This window comes from Pleuronectes platessa, chromosome 13, assembly GCF_947347685.1.
Source record: "Pleuronectes platessa chromosome 13, fPlePla1.1, whole genome shotgun sequence".
Lineage (NCBI taxonomy): Eukaryota > Metazoa > Chordata > Actinopteri > Pleuronectiformes > Pleuronectidae > Pleuronectes > Pleuronectes platessa.
In genome coordinates, this window is record NC_070638.1 from 12,859,692 (window position 1) to 12,882,633 (window position 22,942).

At 44.8% G+C, this 22,942-nt stretch overlaps 1 protein-coding gene across 1 annotated transcript in view; it reads left to right on the forward strand.

Moving 5' to 3' along the window:
• The window catches only part of ece2a (endothelin converting enzyme 2a), a 70,093-nt gene extending 47,382 nt beyond the window's left edge, over positions 1-22,711 (forward strand). The window contains exon 4 of the mRNA XM_053438825.1: positions 21,432-22,711. Within this exon, the coding sequence (XP_053294800.1) occupies positions 21,432-21,722 (291 nt within the window). The 3' untranslated portion in view covers positions 21,723-22,711. The remainder of the gene's footprint in view (positions 1-21,431) is intronic.
• Positions 22,712-22,942: the final 231 nt, after the last annotated feature.

A 22,942-nucleotide genomic window follows, 5' to 3' on the forward strand; every position in this document is an offset into this window, starting at 1 on the left:
CTATGTTCTGAACTCAAGACCTTTTGTATAAAAATAAACCAAAGGAAACATTTGACATTTTGGGAAGTCATTTTTTTTAGCTAAGAGTTGAGAAGTGGTCGAGAGAACTGATACCACTCACCTTTTGTAGTGTCATGAGTCAGCTGACTTAGCACAAATAGTGTCGCATAGCAACAAAGTCAAAATGAAACCAATGTGACGAGTAAACATTTGAAGGGGGGGCCTGAATGCGAGGGTATGGAGTTAATAACCTCCTTCCTGTTTTCTACATCTTCTCTGTCAGCTTTGTTTATACACCACAGACGTGTGTTTGTGTTGCAGCCATGATGGAGGAAGGAAAGTCTGACTGAACTCTGGTACATCTGAATGTGTGTGTGTTTGTGTGCATCCATGCATCCATCTGTCCTACGTTGCTCCCTGCCAGTTGCTGCCCATATTGTGTCTCACTAACTGTAGAACACAACATGCCCCAAGGGTTCTTTATAAGACAGCAGTTAAATAGACTAACTCAGCAGGCTGCAGTCGAACTTCAGCCGGGGAAAGATTACAGAGTTAGATGGAGATGAGCAGGGGTTTGTGTGTGTGTGTGTGTGTGTGTGTGTGTGTGTGTGTGTGTGTGTGTGTGTGTGTGTGTGTGTGCGTGTGTGTGTGTGGGCGGGTGATGTTACGGGAAATCAAATGTAGTCCAGCAACTCGTTAGTCTGCAATTTCTGGGAAATGGCTCCTTTAATTCGGAGATCTGCAAATGGTATTGGGTCTAGATTTACCTGTTGACAGCCTGCTCTGCCTCCTTCTCATTTTCTCAGTAACAGAACAATCAAGCTTCTTCCTAAGCTGCCACACTCACTCAGTTTACTGGTGATTGAGGGTTTGTTAAAGTCTCATTGACTGTCCTCTTTGAAAATGTGATGTGTGTAACATCCGACAGGGACCCGACACTTGATTCACTCATCAACACATGGACACAAACATATTCCCTCCAACAATCATCACTACATGCAAATATCACAGAGAATGAACCTGTACTATCCTCAATGTATTCTTACCACAACACGAATAGATTCATAAACATTACATATATAAAAACTCAAGTTGGTCCTCCCAAAGATCAGAAGGGCAGAGATTGTGTTTGTCCATCAGCCGTCACAGTGGTTATGTAATGTTTGCTGTACCCATCGGACGGATGAAATGAATGTCAATGAGGCTGCTCTCTTCTTTTTTTCCTCGGCATCAAAACTCCTGAATACCAAAAAAGAATCCCTCAGTAATGAATCCATCTTTTTATTACACCGTGTGTTTCTGGGGACAGGTGAGCTGTGCCGGTTCCTGAGGTGAAAGCTCAAGCACCAGATTTGAGCCCTTTCGCTTTACTTTCTCTCCAATTCTTTGTGTGTTTTCTCTCTCCTCTCCTTGTGTTTTTTCCTCCCTCTTGCATCTATCCTCACCTCCCTGCGCCTCGCCTGCAACACAAATCTGCACCTCCCGACTCGGTTCCAGGGCTTGTTTCCATAGCAACAGGTTTCCATGGAAACTCGGTGACAGTGCGGTGCATCCCATCCGGCTCTCGCGGACGAAGGGTAGTTCGCTGAGGGAAAGTTTTCTTTCTCTTTGCCAAAAACAAATTCAAACTACGGGTTTATCTTTGACGCAGGTATTTTTTAAACCCACAGAGAAACACTGCTGGTACCTGTAAAGTCTGTATCATATGAACATGCATCAATCATTCATGCAGTGTGCATACTCGGGCATTTTTATTTCAGAGTATTTCAAAGTATTTTAAACACTTGAATCGTATCTGCTTCCATTTATTTCGACGTTTTTTCCCGACTAGATCATAACTCTAGGTTTCAATCAGGCTGCCGAACATGTCACGATTGGTCTTTTAATTCCTAAACACACAATTTCAATAAAAGGCCGTGGTTGTGTTTGCCCCGCCCTTTCTTCTGAAGAAACCTCATCTCTGAATTTCTTTGACCCACTTGCTTGATATGGATCTGTCCGTGTATAATCGATTTCATATTTGCCCCCCCCCCCCCCCGTCTCCATCCCATTCTACTAAACCTTCAATTTGCAGTCTCTCTGAACCCCTGCATTGTGTACACAGAGACATCCGAGGGCTTGAAATAACTGTACCACTTCCCAAATGATGCAATTATAGAGAAATGTTGGAGGAAAAATATACATGGACTTGGATTTTTATGTCGCTTCACATTTAGAAATAGGCAGAAAGAAAGAGATGGCAAGAGAGGAGTCAAAGCTACTCACGTGTGAAGGAATGGGGGGGGGGGGGGTATGTTTGGCTGTCTTACATGTTCGGAACAGTTCTATAGCTGCCTCCACTTGCTCCAAACCCTTTGGGACGACTTTTGGTGATCAGTTTGTTCTGACTTGTACAGTGTGGATATGAAAATGAGGAATATTTTTGGAACGAGCCCGGCAGTGTGAGTGTCCCAGTCTGCTGTTGTTGTTTTTTTGTTTGCAGCCAGATTGTTGCTCTGGTTTCTAATTATGAAAAACAACAACCTCGGGGGCATGTTGAATTTTCACAAAACAATCGCAGCTCCTTGAATCCAAGCGCTCGATCACACGGAGAGAGGTGGACGGGCAGACTGTGGACGGGGGGGGGACGAGTGACAGATAAGCAGAGTATAAGCAAACAGAAGGTGCGACAGAGTGATGGAGCCCGCTGCTGAGGTGGCATCAGCTCCTGCTCCTAACACAATCTGACGTTGATGTGACTGTGAAATGTGCACAAATGAGTCACATGTATATTTCTCTATGGACGGCCATATTAAAACTGCAGAAAGACTGTGCAGAAAGGCACAGCGGTAAAGCTTGTGCAGCAGGAAAAGTTTCATCATCTTCTCCCCAGTTAAAGCAGCACTTTATATTAAAGGATGGAGGATCTGAGGGGACCTAAGTGGGCGAGCTTCAGCCCACTCTGTAGTGCTGGAGCTGACCTGGTTTGGTGCACGTGATCAGACTCTGCTGCGGCAGTCTACACGCTGCATATTGTGCCTGCAGGATCGACTGCTGCCACAAAAATAGCTCCCAAATAATAGCAACCAATACTTAGCGTGAGTCAGGACACTATTGAGTGTCTGTTGAATTGGATGTGACATTTTAAGGTTAGATAAAGCAGCTCGCAGCAGTGAGCATGTGATGGCTTTGCTGTGGGTATTCAGTGGATTGGGCCAGAAACAGTAAAAAAACATATTTTTTTGGGGCATTTTAAGGCATTGAGGTTTGTGCCTGATTATTTATTTTCCATGCGCAGTTTTACTTTCTGCAGCTTTGATGCTGGTGACGAGACACAAAGATTTGAACTCTGGGACTCTTGATGTTTTTTGTCATTACTATGCAGCTGTGAAATATCAACTGTACTAAAGGAACATTTAACGACATGTTGCTCACACCAGCTGCTTTTATATCAACCTGAAGGAATTTGCTTTTGTTTTGCATGTTTCAAGTTACTGCTGTTAATTTATTTATACTTTAAATTACTAACATTACCAAAACTAATCCTTAACTTACTGGTTTTTCTATCATCCAGGCAGCCATTGAATTTCACTCTTTTAAATCAAAGCTGTACCCGGCTTAAAGGACTACATTTTAACCAGGACTCCCTTTCTGTTTTATCCAGAGACTGTAAACCGATGACGTGTCTCCTCTTCCTTCCACTTTTGAGAAATGAAGCCAGAATACCTTGCATACAAACGTTGTCACCTTGCGTAATGCCTCTGTGACAGCAACAGCCTCGGCCCCAGGGCTTATGTTTCTAGATCCGTCCATCCAACCTAACATCTCAGGAACACAGTGGGAGAATTTAGTTAAATTTGGTCCAAAGGTTGTGATGGGACATTTTGTATTTAGATAAGTTTAATGAAAGAATGACATGTATATACATAGAATGTTATATAGAATGTTTTCGCTGAGAGAAACAGGTTTGAGTCTCAGCATAGGCCTGATGTAAATTAGTAGTGAGACTTCGAAGGGGTCCTCATTCAGATTGAAGGTGACCAAATCTAAGCCTGAAGACAACACGCAGAGAGCTGATTGGATAAACATTCTACCTCTGTGAAAGGAGGGGCTTATTTAGTATAAAGGAAATGTGATTCCATTGTTCTGAGCCATTGACCCAAGTCTGACTAAGTGACGAGGGTGCTCTGGCCCCTAGCCGCAGCTAGGTTGAATTGTATGAACCAGAAGATAATTGTTTGTCGTGTGTTATGTATTAAAAATCCCAATACAAGGTTCAATTGGACTCAAGGATTTTGATAATCAAAGGTCAAGGTCACTGACCTTTGCATTAACATGTTTTGGTTTCTTTGAGGGAACTTCTTCAAATTTGGCACAAAGGTTAATTTAACTCAAAGATGAACTGATTCCATTTTTGTTGTTTAAGTTGCCGAGAGCAGTTAATTGGAATTTCATGACATCTGACACAAACACTAGTTGTGTCCAGTTCAGCGGCCGCCTCCATTGGAGGACCCAGTCTGTGCACAGTCTGATGTGGATTTCGGTGATCGGCGTTACCACATTAGCCCGCCCTTGTTGCTGTCGCCTAGCAACAGAGCTGCAGTTGGACAAAACTAGAAAGTTTTAATGACCCTTGTTTTTTTTAGCATGTTTACTGTTGATATGTCTCGTGTGTCTACTGCCTGATGTTTAAATTTTTAAAGTGTAAATATGCAAGATTTGTTTTCAACTAGATCTCTGTATTAATAAAGTATATACAAATAAAGTTTATTATTATTATTATCATATATGATTCCCTAAGAAATTGGTAAAAATATGAAAAAAATCCTTGCGCACAATGTAGTTCTCCCACATCCTTCATGCTTCATGAAGATCTGACCGGTAGCTTCTGTGTAATACTGTTTACTGTTAACTAAAAGAAAAAACAAACAAACTATAAACATGTGAGGAGAATTCATTATATCGCATTAATTTGCCTTGCATAGCCTACACAGGTCAGTCAGCCCGTCTCAATACATGATGCCACTATACTCTATGTACCAATAAAGATTATAGTTTGGTAACTTTTTATTCTCATCCTTTGCATCAGGCGAGTGAAGGAGATGCCAATAAGTCCTGAGAAGAAATGTATTCTGGCAACTACTTAAAAAGAGACAATTTCCCTTGTAGATTGTAGAGTAGACAGGAATTACACAGACACACACACACACACACACACACACACACGAGTAAATGAGCATCAGCACTCGCACGTTAGCCTGCAGTGAGACAAAGGGAGGTTTGGCTGCTTCACCTGCTCTGTTAAATCTCTGTAGTCCTCACTGCTTTAATGTGGATCCAGTTGCTCCTCTCCTCCCTCACACAAAGTACAGTCACACAACACTGGGCTCAAACCCTTCACGTGTTCCCCTGAGTCTGCAGCTATGACTGCCTGACCGTGAAGGCTCAACACTTAATGAGACTGTAGAGGCGTAGTTAAAGAACAGTTTTATGGTCCACTTCTTAATGAGTCCTGGACTGGTTCTGTGTAAGGAGCTGCGAGATGTAGAAGAAGCTGTCTTTATAATTTCAGGAAGAGGAGAACAGTGCTGTCCTAATGCGAATCCAGACAGAGCTGAGAGATAATTACTGTTTCCCAGATCAGGGTAACTTCTGCAATTTATCTTCGACTGAAGTCAGGAACATATGATCTCACGTCTAAAAAAACAGTTTATAAGACCATTCTGTTCTGTACCTGTGGTCATCTTAGCTCGACTGACCACGTAAATCTTACATTACAACTAATGAGATTTGGTCCAGTTTGGAGTCGATCAATCAATTTGGACTCACAAATGCATTAATACGTAACAATAATGGAAACACCCACGTCTGATTATTCCTATGTCATATTTAAAAGTTAATATATACTATAATAGGGTATCATAGTGGCATGGTCGATGATTTACATCAATTGAATACTACTCACATTATTCACTGGTCCCTCCTGCCCTGTGGATTTCATGGATTCTTCATTCATTTTCATGCTTTTCCTTTATGCTGTCCACCCTTAATTGGTACTAAGTTAAAGCACATAATGCAATGATCACAGCCTCAAGTCCTATTGGGTATAACACAACAGGCTTTGCTCACCGGGATGTGTGTTCATCTCTGTCTCTGCATGCCCTGTGTTGTTTTGGCTGTCTGCTTAATTGGCTTGATGAAATCTGAGGTCCTTGGTGCTCCGGACCAGGTCTTCATCAAGCATGTCTGTGTACTTTACTCTGGTTTGGGTTGAGGGAAAGCTAAACAAGCTCAGTCCCTACTGGTGGAAAAAACACCCCCACAGCATGCTGCTGCCACCACCATGATTCACCATTGGGTTGGTGTTGGGCAGGTGATGAGTGGTGCCTCAGAACTGTGGCCAAACAGGCCAGTCTTGGGTTTGATCAGACCAGAGAATCTTGGTGCCCATGCTTCCATGGGTCTTCCACTGAGGAGAGGCGTAGTTCTGGACACTGCTTACAAACCCCAGAACCGTGGAGTTATTCAGTGATGGTTGTTCTGTGGGAAGAGACAAGTTGTTGCAGATGCCCTCAAGAATCAAGGAGGCTGCTGAGCTCTCAGGAAAGGTCAATGCAGCAGCCCTCCTCAGATCTGTGCCTCCTCACAAACCTGTTTCTGAGCTCTGCAGGCTGCTTCACTGGCCTCATTGTTTGGTTGATGCTCTGATGTGTAATGTCAGCTATGAAACCAAGTGTTCAATGAATTGATTTACCAGAGAAGAAACTTCTTAAAGATGATGAATACTTATCTTTATGTGATATTCAGTATTAGCTTTTTTCTTTTTTCTTAATTCTTTAATTTAATAATAAACTTTCAAAATCTGTATCATTATGGGTATTGAGGAGAAGATATTATAAGATTGCATCAAAATGCACTGTGTGCTACTGTCTCAAGCAAATGCTTTAAGTGTTTATATTCAGGTAGCAGACCATCACTCACTGCAACACTTCGAAAACATCTGATGTTTCCTGAATGGAGGATCCGTCGACAGATGCTTTGACTGATGTGGCAGCAGCAAGTTCAGCTCCTGTAGTTGTGGGGACATGGAGGAGGTCGACCATGATGCCATTAACATGTATAGAACGAAAATTCAACTCTCTTGACAAGAGTTTGTATCAAATTGTGCCCTAAGAAACAATCATGGATTATCTTAGGGCTTTGTTATTTCTGTAAGGCAGAAAGAGATGAACAGACTTGCTGTCGTGCACCCGAACTTCAGGAATAAATTAGTTAAAGTTGTTTGGGTATATATAATATCTTTTCAGGTTGTTATGGAAACTGGCGTATCTGCAGCAGTTTTATGCTGACGTGTTTTGAACCACTTCTTCTCTCTAGAGAAAACGGCAGTAAATTCAAATCAGTTTGGGAGTTTGGCTTCTTGTAATGTTTAGTTATGTAGTTTAACATTCGAGAGATCAACATTCCCAGATTCCCTACATGGAAGTGTGAAACTGACACAGGTGCCAATATTGTGTCAACATCTTATGTGGCTCCCCTGTGCCACTGGCCTAGTGAATGGACTGGACCATGTCAGTGTGCTGCGGGGGCCTCCACAGGGCTGTCCTGTCCCACTTCCCCGTCCCGCGGGAGACCCCTTCAGCAGCCAGGCCCACTACAGCTCCCTCTCTCTGTCTCCCTCCTTCTCCAGCTGCTGCCAGACTCTTTATTTCTAGCTCGCCATTAAAAGGGATTGAACTTGTGAGACTTTATTGAAGTAGTTTGTGTTCTGGCTCTATCGGCGTGATGTTGATTGACTTTTTCCCCCAATTCTGTCCAAGCAGTAAAATTTGTAGTGGCATTTTAAAGTTAAAATCTAGCAGTTAAGTAATCATGTAAAGCAGTAAAGCTCTAGCTGCTGCTATGTTAGATGTAAACTGCGAGTGTTGCTAAGTAGAGAATGGCTGCAATAAAGTAATTACCCAGCCACTGCTGATGCAAGTCTAGCCACAAGAACTTAATGGATAATTAAAATGAAACATTGACTTGTGTAATAAATGTCTTGAACAGATTTTCAACAGATTTAGAGACGGAAAAGACAGTAGACACAAAAGGGATCCAGGCAAAAGTGAGGGGAACACCCTCCCTCCTATTACCCCGCCTACTTCCAAGACAGACATGTCACTGTACCAGCCGGTCACGCTTTGCTCTAGATTCTCTGCAGCTCATATTCCCCTGAGTTTCACCATATTTTAAAAACTCATCTGAATGTTGGATGAGTTTATTAATGACTCATCTGCTGACTCTGTGCGCTCTCATCCAGTAGAAAGAAAAGTTTTTCACATTGTCTGCATCATTTTTTCATCAGACTGCACCAAGAATAGCAAACATGGCTTAATTAGTTAAGCATTTTTGACGGCCGCATTGTGTCTGTGCCTGCTGAAAAAGTCTTTACAAAATTAAACATAAAAAAAATTATCACACACGCTGGGGAGTCAAGGCATGAAAGTTATTGCAGGGATGCCGGGAGCGTGGCGGTGGGCGGGTGTGGGCGTCTGGAGTGCGTCTCTGTCTTTCTCTGCCAGTGTGAAAAGTAGTTCAGTAATTAAAGCAAACCTCTCTCGGGTCCCCAATGGAGAGGGGAAGGCAGAAAGGGGTGAGGAGGCAGTGAGAGGGAGTGGGAGAGATAAAGAAGAAAGGAGAGATAAAAGGCATTTTTGATGAAAGGGGAAGAAAGGGAGGTTTTAATTTTAGCTCGGGCGTGCCAGATCGCCGCGGGGGGAGACCGTGGCGACTGAATGCGAGGCTGCTGATCGTTCAGACAGGGGGTCCGTGCCCTCGCGTGGACAGCACACTTGCCTCTCAAAAGGGAAGCTGTTCAAAAATTTGCCCGAAGACAAGAGTTCCCCTCATTTTAAGGGGAGTGACCGCGCCGACGCTTTCAGTTCCCTCCATGTTGAGGAGGCTCTTCGTAAACACATCAGCAGTGACCCAGTTCAGATTCACACGTGTTGTCAAAAGAAAATAAGAATCCCTTGTCTTTATACTGGAACTCCTGCATTCACCGAAAGTCAACCCACTAATTAGGCTGCAGAGACACACTCTGGTGCTTGCTGGCAGCCTGAAAAAGCCTCAAATCCCAGTGAAATGCTGATGTGTATTTCCACTGGAAACATTCGGCGTGCTTTTATTCTTGTGCTGTTCGAGCTGCGTTCTCGCATCAGTGCCGCTCGTTATCAGAACTTCTCTTCTCTGCTAATGAACGTTTCGCTGCTCGGCTGTTTTTAGTTTTTCCGAGAGCGGTCCTGTTCTGACCCACATACGTTACCGTGACCACTGCTAAACTTTTGTCTCCATGGCAACGCGAGGTGTGAGAGGGAAGGGATGCGCCTGCTTTAAAGGCAGGGTGTTGTTGTCTTCCTGCTGGTCGCCTGAGCCCCCACATGCCCACACAGATTCACATCGGAGGAGAAAGTGCTCGGCCGAGAAATCTCCATTTTGAATCAGTTTTCAACACTTAACACAACTGTTATCTAGATGTTAAGTTTAACACAAACAAGGCTTATTGTCGCAGCGAGGCAGGCGTGGAAATATGGTGCGAGAGAGAGAGAGGAGAGAAGGTCTCTGATGTATAATTCATCCGTGCAGTGGGTGGGCGGAGGAGATGGGAGGGGTGTGAGTCATGTGAGGAAATTCGGGGGAGAAAAGGTGGGTGGGCAGATTTGAGGAGGCAGGGGATGGGAGGGTATAGGGAGAATCCACCCCTCTCAACTTTGCACTGTTATCTGTGTCTGTGCCAAATACTGTAAGATGTCCAGCGGGAATATTGATCTGTATAACTCAACATACACTATGTGATCAGAATCTATATTGTGTTGTTTTGTTCCTGTGCCTCTTGTACTTAATGACTCTGGAACACTTTGCAGGAACAGCTCTCCTCACTGAAGCATTTAATACTATAATTTGACATTGCTCCAATACTGCAGCTAGTATCAGCAATGCCTCTCATACTGCTGGACAGCATAATGTCAAGTGCACACGTCTATGCACTGATCCAATGCCATGTTATTATGCCTCCATGTTGGTAAGAGCCGGTGGCCGGAGGAATTATGGTTTTGGTTTGTCCGTCCATTCATTTGTATTTTTCCATTCTTGTGAACACAATATCTCTAGAATACTTTGAGGGACTTTCTTCAAATTTGGTTTTCAAAGGTCAAGTTTGCTGTTACCTCCCAAAACCCATTGTTTGCAATGTGAACGCACTGTCACAGAGTGCTTTTAAAGTTCACTTGCACTCACGGATGAACCTTTTGGGTTTGGTGGTCTAGAGAGAGAAAGAGAATCGTTTCAAATTTGGCACAAATGTTCACTTACAATGGTCAAAGGTGAAAGGAGGCAAACAACTGCAGGGCGGATATTCTAGTTTTTAGAATAAACTTTTTATCCGAACCTGGATTAAATGGAACTTTTTCTTCGCTGCTCTGAAACAATATTCAACACAGTAAGTTGGGTTGTGTAGCCACTTGCAGTCACTGTTTTTAGAGCACCATAGAAGAATTGATATCTGGTAAGTAGTGTAATGTCACCTCTCCTGGAACCGTCACCTTATCGTGGTGGAGAGGTTTGCGTGTCCCTGTGAACCTGAGGGCTGTGTTGTCTGGAGCCTTGTGCTCCTGGTAGGGTCTCTCATGGCAGAGTGGTCTCAGGTGAGGGGCCAGACTAAGAATGGTCCAAAAAGCCTCAATGAATATCGGAAAAAGAGGAGATGTGACCCGGCCCGGAGGAAGCCCGGGGCCCCCAGTCTGGAGCTAGGCCCAGACGGAGGGCTCGATGGCGAGCGCCTGGTGGCCGGGTTTGCCACGGAGCCCGGTCGGGCACAGCCCGAACAAACTACGTGGCACCCCCCCTCTCTTCATCTCATGGGCCCACCACCTGTGGGAAGACCCGTTGGGGTTGGGTGCGCAGCCACATGGGTGGCAGCGAAGGTCAGGGGTCTCGACGGACCAGACCCGGGCGGCAGAAGCTGGCTCTGGGGACGTGGAACGTCACCTCGCTGTGGGGAAAGGAACCGGAGCTTGTGAGGGAGGTGGAGCGCTATCAGTTAGATCTGGTGGGGCTTACCTCCACGCACAGTCTCAGCTCTGGTACTGTACTCCTGGATAAGGGTTGGACTCTATTCTTCTCCGGAGTTGCCAAGGGCTTGAGGCGCCGGGCGGGTGTGGGGATACTCATAAATCCCCGGCTGAGCGCCGCGGTGTTGGAGTTTACCCCGGTAGACAAGAGGGTCGCCTCCCTGCGCCTAAGGGTTGTAGGGGGGAAAACTCTGACTGTTGTTTGTGCGTATGCACCAAACAGCAGCTCAGAGTACTCGGCCTTCTTGGAGACCCTGAATGGAGTCCTGTATGGGGCTCCAGTAGGGGACTCCGTAGTTCTGCTGGGTGACTTCAACGCCCACGTGGGCAATGATGGAGACACCTGGAGAGGCGTGGTGGGGAGGAACGGCCTCCCTGATCTGAACCCGAGCGGTCGTTTGTTATTGGACTTCTGTGCTAGCCATGGATTATCCATAACAAACACCATGTTCGAACATAAGGGTGCTCATAAGTGTACCTGGTACCAGAGTACCCTAGGCCGAAGATCAATGATCGATTTTGTGATCGTGTCATCTGATCTGAGGCCGCATGTTTTGGACACTCGGGTAAAGAGAGGGGCAGAACTGTCAACCGACCACCATCTGGTTGTGAGTTGGATCAGGGAATGGGGGAAATTTCCGGATAGACCTGGTAAGCCCAAACGAGTAGTGCGGGTGAACTGGGAACGTCTGGAGGAGGCCCCCGTCCTAGGTATCTTCAACTCACACCTCCGGCGGAGTTTTTCTGGCATTCCTGTGGAGGTTGGGGGCATTGAGCCGGAGTGGGCGGTGTTCAAAGCCTCCATTGCTGAAGCTGCGGCGGCTAGCTGTGGCCTCAGGGTCTTGGGCTCCTCAAGGGGCGGTAACCCTCGGACACCGTGGTGGACACCGGTGGTCAGGGAAGCCGTCCGATTGAAGAAGGAGGCCTTCCGGGATATGATATCCTGGAGGACTCCTGACTCGGTTGCAGGGTACCGACAGGCCCGAAGGGCTGCAGCTGCTGCCGTGTCGGAGGCTAAGCAGCGGGTGTGGGAGAAGTTCGGAGAGGCCATGGAGAAGGACTTTCGGTCGGCACCAAAGTGTTTCTGGAAGACTATCCGGCCCCTCAGGAGGGGGAAACGGGGAACCATCCAAGCTGTGTACAGTGAGGATGGGACTCTGTTGACCTCAACTGAGGAGGTTGTCGGACGTTGGAAGGAACACTTTGAGGAACTCCTGAATCCGAATAACACGCCCTCTATGTTGGAGGCAGAGCTCGAGGTTGATGGTGTTTCGTCGTCAATTTCCCTGGTGGAGGTCACTGAGGTAGTCAAACATCTCCGCAGTGGCAAAGCCCCAGGGATTGATGAGATCCAGCCAGAAATGCTAAAGGCTCTGGGTGTTGAGGGGCTGTCATGGTTGACACGCCTATTCAACATCGCGTGGGAGTCGGGTACAGTGCCAAAGGAGTGGCAAACCGGGGTGGTGGTTCCCCTGTTCAAAAAGGGGGACCAGAGAGTGTGTACCAATTACCGGGGTATCACACTTCTCAGCCTCCCTGGTAAGGTCTACTCCAAGGTGCTGGAAAGGAGGGTTCGGCCGATCGTCGAACCTCAGATTGAAGAGGAACAATGCGGTTTTCGCCCCGGACGTGGAACTACGGACCAGCTCTTCACTCTCGCAAGGATCCTGGAGGGGGCCTGGGAGTATGCCCATCCGGTCTACATGTGTTTTGTGAATCTGGAGAAGGCCTATGACCGGGTCCCCCGGGAGAAACTGTGGGAGGTGCTGCGGGAGTATGGGGTAAGGGGGTCTATCCTCAGGGCCGTCCAATCCCTGTACTCCCAAAGCGAGAGCTGTGTTCGCGTCCTCGGCAGCCAGTCAGTTTCGTTCTCAGTGGGAGCTGGTCTCCGCCAGGGCTGCGCCTTGTCACCAATCCTGTTTGTGATATACATGGACGGGATGTCAAGGCGTAGTCGTGGTGGGGAGGGGTTGCAGTTCGGTGGTCTGAGGATCTCGTCACTGCTTTTTGCAGATGGCGTGGTCCTCATTGGATCATCGGCCTGTGACCTTCAGCACTCACTGGATCGGCTGGCGGCCGAGTGTGAAGCGGCTGGGATGAGGATCAGCACCGCTAAATCTGAGGCCATGACTCTTAGCAGGAAACCGATGGATTGCTTACTCCGGGTAGGAAATGAGTCCTTAGTCCAAGTGAAGGAGTTCAAGTACCTCGGGGTCTTGTTCGCGAGTGAGGGTACTATGGAGCGTGAGATTGGCCGGTGAATCGGAGCAGCGGGGGCGGTATTGCGTTCGCTTTACCGCACCGTTGTAACGAAAAGAGAGGTGAGCCGCAAGGCAAAGCTCTCGATCTACCGGTCGATCTTCGTTCCTATCCTCACCTATGGTCATGAGGGCTGGGTGATGACCGAAAGGACGAGATCGTGGGTACAAGCGGCCGAGATGAGTTTTCTCAGAAGGGTGGCTGGCGTCTCCCTTAGGGATAGGGTGAGAAGCTCAGCCATCCGTGAGGAACTCGGATTAGAGCCGCTGCTCCTGTACTTAGAAAGGAGTCAGCTGAGGTGGTTCGGGCATCTGGTAAGGATGCCCACTGGGCGCCTTCCTTGGGAGGTGTTTCAGGCACGTCCAGTGTGGAGGAGACCTCGGGGAAGACCCAGGACTAGGTGGAGAGATTATATCTCAACACTGGCCTGGGAACGCCTCGGGATCCCCCCGTCAGAGTTGGTCAATGTGGCCCGGGAAAGGGAAGTCTGGGGCCCCCTGCTTGAGCTGCTCCCCCGCGACCCGACCCCGGATAAGCGGACGAAAATGAGATGAGATGAGTGTAATGTCAGCCATTAACGAAATGTGTGAAATATGTTACACACAAAAGTCCCACAAGTAGAAAGGCAACGTGTGCAGAAGCAAATTGGACGTGTTTGTGTTGCTGCTTTTCTTGTGTTATCGACCCCTCAAAGCACTTCACAATGCGTCACATTCACCCATTCACACACACACATTCATTTTATATCACACACCTCCTGCACAGCAATCGGGGGCAATTTGGGGGTTTGAAGGAAACTTCAACATGCAGACCGGAGGAGCCGGGTATCGAACCGCTAACTTCTGGTCAGTGGACGTTAGTAATGTACAGGTGTTTTTGTATTGGATTGGTACCCTGCATCAGGATTAGCATTGGGAAGTTGAAGAAAGCTTGGAGAACGAAGAAGTGAAAAAGAGAGATAGAACAGATGGAGAGATGAAGGAAACAAGTCAGGCTGTTGCACCTCTGGAGGGAGGAGCAGAAGAGTATCTGCTTCGTTAGGAGCTCCCCCTCCCTACCATCCTTATTCTCTCTCCTCCCCTACTTTTCTCTGCGCTCCTCTTCCACCTCCTTCCTTCGTTTCCTCAAGACGTTTACACGTTTTTGCCTTCCACATGCCTGGCTTCAGGCTATACGGCTGAGGTTAAATGGAAAGTAAGAGATGTGGCTTATTTCAAAAGGCACATTCCTTCAGTGAGGGGGGTTTGCAGACCTACAATGGGAGGGAATTTCTAAAATATGATACGAGACAAAAGAAAGTGTCCCACTATCTCTAAAGGAGACAAAGGGCTGTGGTCCGTACAGGTCTGCTGTCCGGAGATAGCACTCTGTTGTTGTCTCTGCCCACTGATCAGTTCTGCCTTACCCACAGAGTGAGGTGGGTGCACACACACACACACACAAGCACACAAACACACTGAGAACCACTTCCACCCTTTCTTCACTATACCCCCCGTCCCCCCTGTCATCAGGCTGTAAAAGACATTAAGAAGCTTTTCCTGGCAAACTAATGTCTGTTGAGTTTTACAGGGTTTTAAAGTAGGATAAATTTCTTATTGGATTCCTTTTAAAAAGCATCAAAGTGTATTCAGCAGAATGAGAGATGTCGTAACGTTACAGGGGTAAACAGAGTTGCGGCTAAGGTGACCCCTGCTTTAGACGTAATGAAACAACAGAAAGTATACGCCTCTAACGGCATCATTTACAACGTGTTCTAAGCTTAAATTGACGCTTTACATATTGAACATTTGCACAACCCATCTCAAGTCGCTCATAACAAGGATCAGGTTTTCCTTATCCAGCTTCTGTGATACGTTTTGGTCTGTAACAAAAATAACTGTGAGAAAAAGATTATATAAATTGAACCAAATTCACAACAGCAGCCTCGCATGTGTGTGTCTTATATGTCTACGATTTTAATTCTTTATTTACAGATACATTTTTATTGTTTAAATGTCTTAATTACCTATTCTCAGTGTTTTTAGTTTCAAATATTTAGAGATGTTGAACTGATGCGGTCGGCTATCAGCTGGTAGATTCTTGAAAGGGAGGACAGTCGGTGCGGTCACCGCCTCCGGTAACACAGACGTACCTTTTCAATCTCAGATGAACCCAGATTATGTAATTTGTGAGTCCTGTGCACTCGAGTGGATGTGACCACCCACTGCCTGTCCCGATCTGACCGCTGTTGACAATCAGTCACCTCATGTACGATATCTTAAGGCAAACCTGAGCCCAGGGAAGAGTGAATGGAGATAAGGGAGGATGAGTTTTAATACTGTGGTCCAGTGAAGACAGGAAGACAATTGAGGATGCTCAGCTGGAGAAAGAGAGTAGATGAAATGTCATTGTCCTTATATCAACGACTTATCTCCTCTCTGACTTGTGCAGAAGGGTCAGGCAGGGACTTGGACTGACATATACAAAGTTAATATTTCAAAGGTTTACACAAGTTCATCTGCTTCTCCCGGAATAAAAACAACTCACTCTCAATGTGGTAATTCAAAAAAGTCACAAAGTTCTCATAAAAAAAATCTCAAAAGTTGAGTGCAGCATGAAGAAAATAAGACTTTAGATGATTGTTTCGCTGCTGCTCCGACATATATTCATTTTTACAGAGGAAAACTAGAGAATCACCAAAAACAAGAAGATTCATCTGCTGGAAACAATGAATGTCTATACAACATTCAACCAACTAAGATATTTTGGTCTGGACCAAAGTGGTGAACTGACCGACAGACTGACATCCTCATCTCTACAGCTTTGTCACAAGCTGTTCCATTGATGTTTCAGATTTAGATAAGAATTGAATCCCCTTACGAAGCCACATTTAAATTCCCTGGATACCGATTTTTATTTGGATCTACACCAAACTCATAGATATCTGTCCCCTTAACATACCTGATTTCTTCAAGATCCATGAATTATGCAAAAACGCCCTGTATCACAATGTAGAAGTGAAACATAATCCAGAAATTTAGGGGGCTCCTCTTATGATTGTGCCCCCCCCCCCCCCCCCTCTGCAATATTTCATGGAATTTGGTGGAGTACCTTTTGCATAATCCTGCATTCGAAAAGCATAACCTCCTAGTTTATACAGACTGTAAAGCAGGACTCACTTGTACATTAACACTTGACAATCCACCAATCACAGTTTCCTGCCTGGGACATGAATAGATGACCCGACCCCTGCTGTCTCCTGGAAGGGGATGTGATACAAAACCGTTTCTCCTTTTATTATGAATCTGATTGGTATTGGTAAAAAATAAATAAATCTCAATTTCATCTCAACTCTGGATCTCACTTTAACTCTTTGTTGCAATTAACCCAAGACAGGTAAGGTCGAGCAGACACAAGCTTCCGCCACAATGCTGAATTATTCACCAGCGGTCATAATGGTGTGTGTGTGTGTGTGTGTGCGTGGGTGTGTGGGTGCTAACAGGGAGATTTCCTCTGTGGCCCACTTCGGATCATCTTACGGCTGTGTGAGTTCATGTGGATGGTTTGAATAGTGACTCAGTGTTTCGGGATGCTCCGTCTGTCACTCCAGTGTTTGAGTGAATCCCTCGTCCACCTGTTCATTCAGATGATGGACTCTTGAGTTTGACACGTGTCCCTTTTCTCCACCTTACATTTTATCCGCTCGTCCTGGAAAGTAGAACCACTCATCCGCCCCGTAAGTGAAACACAACATCACATCAGAACCGACCTGCCGGGGCCGATCTTTTATCAAAACAATACCCCTGCACCTGTGTGTGGGCGGGGGATTTACATAGATCCAGAGGCGCTGTCGTAGTGCGCGTGCTGATATACGTGCAGGATGAGTATATATGTGACTCACCGCACTCGATACCTCATCATCCTATTCATGAGGATTTCCTGTGTGTGCGTACGCCGAGTGCTGAGTGCGAGGAAAAGAAGCAGTAGGGTATCCTGCAAACACATGAAGATGGATGGGGTAGTACTACGTGTGACTACGTGTCAGGTTGTGTAAAATGGTGTGAAACATTGCATAATTTACCGTTCACGCTGTCCTCTGACGGCTGTCGGCCTCACTGTCAAGCACCCGGGGGGGGGTTATAGCTGACTTGTTCACTATAGTTCAGTCGTCCTGGGTTGCAGTGACGTCAGCCGTCCGGTCACCTGTGACATAAAGGTCTGGAGTTACACTGCCCAGATACAGAGAGAGCACCCATACAGCTTAATGTCATGAATAATGGCTGACGGGGTGGAGTCAGTACTCCCACCTCTGTTCACTCTCTGGATGGCAGCACCTGCCCTGTGTGTTGACTCCTTTTCCGTTCAAGTCATCACTCTGTCTCACTTCGGTGTCTTTGGTTTCAAACTTACAGCACTTTTGACACAAGCATTGAAAATCACTTCCCTCGCATTTATTGCCGGGTTCAGTCTCATCGACTTCGACAGTTTTCAGCACAGAAACGTTTCAATAAAATCCTGCACTCCACCTGAACAAAGACACAGAGCCGCTGAGCATGGTTAAATATAGAGCTAAAGTCATCAGGAGGTCAGGAACACGGCTCTTGATCAATAATTGTGTTCTAGTAGTCTTCTTTCTCTAAGCATTTCACCACGATGACATTATAACCTGTTGGTGTGATTATGGATGATGGTTAAAAGCTGTAGTGTGTGATCATTGTTGACCGGCAACATCTTGCAGCCTTGACAGCAGCATTTAAAAAGTCTAAATTAGCACAGGAAGAAATAAAATCTGGTTTTTCTTGACAAGTTAATTCACCAGTATTTGGTCCAGAGTTACAACTCTGAAAAATCAAGAAAGCAAATGCTGCTTACTTTTTTAAGAGTTGTAACAAAGAACAAACTTGTCCAGACAAAACTACAGTTTATTTCTCCCTTTTTACATTTGGGCGCCTGCTGTCAGTGCTCACATAGGGTGGCTTGAATCCTCCTGCAGTGGACCTGGCCTTTGCTGAGTGTCTTACTCCATTCCCTCGGCCCACTTCACTCTTGCACTTTCCTGTCAAGCAAGGCAAAAGGCCCTAAAATAATCTCAGGTGTACGATAGGTACCAATCCAAGCAACAGTTTGAGAAACATGCTTTTTAGCTCTCTGTTTGATTGATCCATATTTATCCCAAAGCAAGGGAGTCCAGACTATAGCTGATATAGTATGTAAAGTATTTGTTCTTTGGTTGAAAAAAACATATTAGTTGTATGAACAGGGTTTGCGTTTTGAAAAATAATGTAATCCAGTCCATTACTATCTTAACTTCAGCACTAAACACACACACACACACACACACACACACTTTGTCTCGCTATTTCTCCATGTCAGAGTTGAGGGTGAATAATTCATGCCCAGGCTGCTTGCTGGTGGAGATGAATCATGTGAGAGGAGCAGAATACACGTGCTCCTCTCAGAGGGACTTTCTCTCCAAAGACCACAGGAAAGTGATGAGGTTTGTGGGGGGGGGGGGTTCACGATGGTCACATGTAAGCTCGGCTTTAAAAACCAGGCATGGAGCCATCCACAGAGGGCTTCATGAATTAGTTTATCACAAAAATAAAGGGAAATGATTGTTTCCTTTTTGTCAATTCTATTCGATTTATCATATTTTCTAATGTTTTGAAGTGTTCCTCGGGTTGCCCTGGGCTCTCAGCTCGAGTCTCATGTCTCCATCTATCCATCTATCAACTGATGGGAGACCACGTAGTCTCCCATCACTCTAACACAGCTCAATTAAACAGTGTTCAAACGTTAAAGCTTCCCTTTCTATTTGTTTTCTCTGAGCTTCTGTAAAGGCTGGTTATTCTCATTAAAAAATTATTTGTTTTGGAACAGTTAATTATCCTTCAATCGTGTCTCAAACTGTGCTGCGTTGGGTTTTTGATTATGAGGGAATTTGGCCCGGAAACTCCTTGAAAGGTCATTGAATTGATGTTGAAGAAAGTGCGGCCATCCTGTTTTTCTGTGATTGTACAACACATGGCAGAGGTGGCACAAGGTTGTTTTTCAAGTGTCAAGTTTAAGTTGTGATTAGAAGTCTCAAATCAAGAAACAGAAGTCAAATCCATTTATTTAACTTTTTGTTTTTTATCCAGAGAGATCCCAAAAACTTGCACTTAAGTGATTTAAAAAGAAAGTCCTGGATCCACCCAGGATCCTGATCTGCAATTAAATGTAAATGGGTTGTTCGCTGACCCATAACACATCCTTCGCCCATGTTGAGATTTCGAGAATAAAGTTGTCAAATTAAAAGAAAAAGAGTAGTAAAAAGGATAAAGTTATAATTTCATGTGATATTTAGATGTGAAGTATCAGAAAATCATTCTGCTGCCTGTGTCTAAATCAATTTAAAGGATTATGTAAGACACTGAATATTCCAAAGAACGCATCACGCAGACTTGAAAGAAATGTCCTCCTTCGTGGTAGAGGTTTCCTCTGTGTGCTTTTCAAAATCCTAATCAGGGTCATAGTTAAGTCTGTCTAACTAAAGATCGTAAAAGTAGCAATATGGCAAAATGCCATAGAAGAAGGATAGAAATGGTTACTTCCACACTACACAGGGTTAGCAATAGTTAAAATGCACTGGAATTGGATCGGTACTCATTATCTGTAGATACCCGTAACGTGTAATCATTCTCTTAGTGCTTTAGGACAATAAATCAACCCTGCTCACATGTTCGTTAAATCAAATATAGAAAGTTAGTCGCCCACGGCTCAGTGTTTTGCAGTTTGTGTCCCTTCACTCCCACACACACTTCTGTCTCTGGAGAAACTCCCTGCCAAAGTGTCGCTAAATGTGTCTGTATACATGTGTTTGTGTCAGTGTTGATATTCTTTGTGCATTTGTGTGTGTGTGTGTGTGTTTCCTCTTGTTGCCTGCGAGCTGCAGTCCTCTCTTGAAGCTCACTGGGTTCTGCTGCACACGTGTATCTCACACGAAGGATCAACACACTGGAAGGCTGATGGACCCAGAACAACAATTATTCATACGGAGGGACCCTCACAGTTTTCGTGCTGTCACACCATGTTATCAGACTGCATGGCTAAGCAGCCGCCGCTGTGGACTGAAGAGCTCAGTGCTCAGTGTTTGCCGCGGCTCACAGCAGCACAACGCACGCTCCTGCTTGGACTGAGGCTTTCATATAGTTTAAGTATAGTCACAAATCGGCTCCCTTTCCCTCACCCCCTCTGCCTAAAATGGCCAAACAAGATCCTGGGAAATGTAGTTCATGGCTGTAAACATTTGCACAGGGTAATAGTGATCAATACAATGTAGAAGTGTCTATATTCTTTTCTTTTTTGGATGTTTTGCCACAGAATGACACACATGATCAAGGTAGCATGTTTCTCCCTTGTTAGCAATGGAGGCAAACAAACTTTGACTTCTTCTTCTGGGGCTAATGCACCAGTGCTGAGCTGGACTAGAGGAACTGACACAATTTACACTGGGAGCAGTCAGGTTGTGTCAGAGAATCGGACCGAACAGTGACAGCACATAAATCAGAAGATGTACTCCTTACAGTTGATTCTCCAGATTTGAATCTCCCAGTTTAAAGGTAGTCTTCTCCTCTCGAAAAAGAATCTGAATAACCCGAGTGTTCATTGCTGGTTGTGACATGTTTTAAATAACAAATCTCTGAATTAACTTGATAAAGGTCATAACAGACAGAGGTCATGGCAGTAGCTTCCCTCCATAGCTTCGTAAGCCAATCCAATAACAAAGTGCATATTATGAATAATTTTGTGCTCCCATTAATGTTGCAGTGGTTGCCTTAAAAATAGCTAAAGTCAATTGATCAAATGATTGCAGGTTATGTAATGCCTAAAACGTTTACTGCTGATGCACTGTCAGCTTTTTATTACCCAGTTGTCAAACGTATCAATGATCCTGTCAGTCTCCAGTCTTTCAACAAGCGGCTGCTTATATCGCAGAGGAGATTGCTGGTAATGATAGTGGTGATAGGAATTATAATGGTGTGGCTCTCGGCGGTAATGTAGTACGGTGGTAACGTCTCCTAATACTTTTCCTCTTCCTTCCTTTTTTTTTCTCTCTCCCAGATCAGCCGCTGCTTGAAGCCTGGAGGACGCTTTGTCTCCGTCACCTTTGCGCAGCCCTTGTTCAGGAAACGCCTTTACGCTCGCGCTGAGTACAACTGGTCAATCAAGCAGTACAGTTATGGCGAAGGCTTTGAATATTTTGTGTATGTGATGACCAAAGGAGAACAGCTTAGTCCGCAAGATGCAGACCTGGAGAAGAAGCTAATTGAGGAGATGAAATCGGAACCTGGCAGGACCCCCGCTACACAACAAGAGGACAACGAGGACTTCCTGTCGAATATTGACTTGTAAAATGACGGGAGTATCTTCAGGGATCTAAGACCTCAGAAACTTCACACCATCACACTTAAAAGGTGTCTCGGTGAGAAGTCATTTTCAAGCAAACTAGGAATATATAACATTTTTGTATATTCAGTTTAGAAATTCTTAACAAATGTCGTTTTTTTAACATTTTTTTAAAAATATTTTTAATCATTTCTATTTCACCACATAGATGCTCTAATCCAACAGGATGTTTAACACAGGGCAGTTAAATTTATACACAATTTACATCTTTATTATGCTCTTATTACAAAGACAAAGGAGTTCTAACAAAAGAATTGTGTCAAATAACCCAAACCAAGACTGAACCTTTAACTGCAGTAAAGTTTGGAAACTACCTCATTACAGCTGCAGCCCCATCCAGTAAATATACTGGAGTTTTAGAGTGACCATACATGACCAGTTACACGTTTTTATGTTAGGATCTACAACAACAGGTTTACATAATGTCAGAAATGCTCATGAGCCAATGGACGTCATGGGACAGAATAAAATTACATTGAAAAAAGACAAATAATAATTTACAGTGCAGTTGACTCCAATGCATGTGTATAAAAAAATCTAAAATACACAAATAATGTTTAGAGTGAGGAGGCCAATAAAAAGTTTGCTTCCTGTGGCGAGGCAAATTGTGTTTTTTTGCATTGAATTAAACTTTGGTGAACTTCTCCCTGTGATATTTGCTTCTCATTCACCTTTGTATAACTGTGCCATAGTTAAAGATGTTCTTGTTACTGAGTGCCTCAGATTTAAAAGGGCCGAAGCACAGCAGTGCCCCCTGAAATGGTTTCATATAAACATAGATACTGGAGGGAAACTACCTCAGTAAAGATGCAACTGTGAAACAAATAATGATTTCACTTGATTCACCATGAACATTGTTTTATACACGTTTTAATGTTAATATCATTGCATCATCATTTCAGTTGTGATGACCATTAAATTATTTGCAGCCATGACTCATCTGTGTCATGAATCTCTGTCTGTGCTAAAATCTTCCTCTGTTCTATTGCAGGTTCTTAATGGAAACCTTTATCAGTCATAAGACACTTTTACAAACCAGGAGTCCTGGACTGTTGTGCATTTATATATAAATCAGATTCAACAGTCTCTGACTCTCTAGAGCCGCCTGTCACTGTTACGCGATACACAAGACAAAGTGGCATGTCTAGACACGGTACATAACAGCA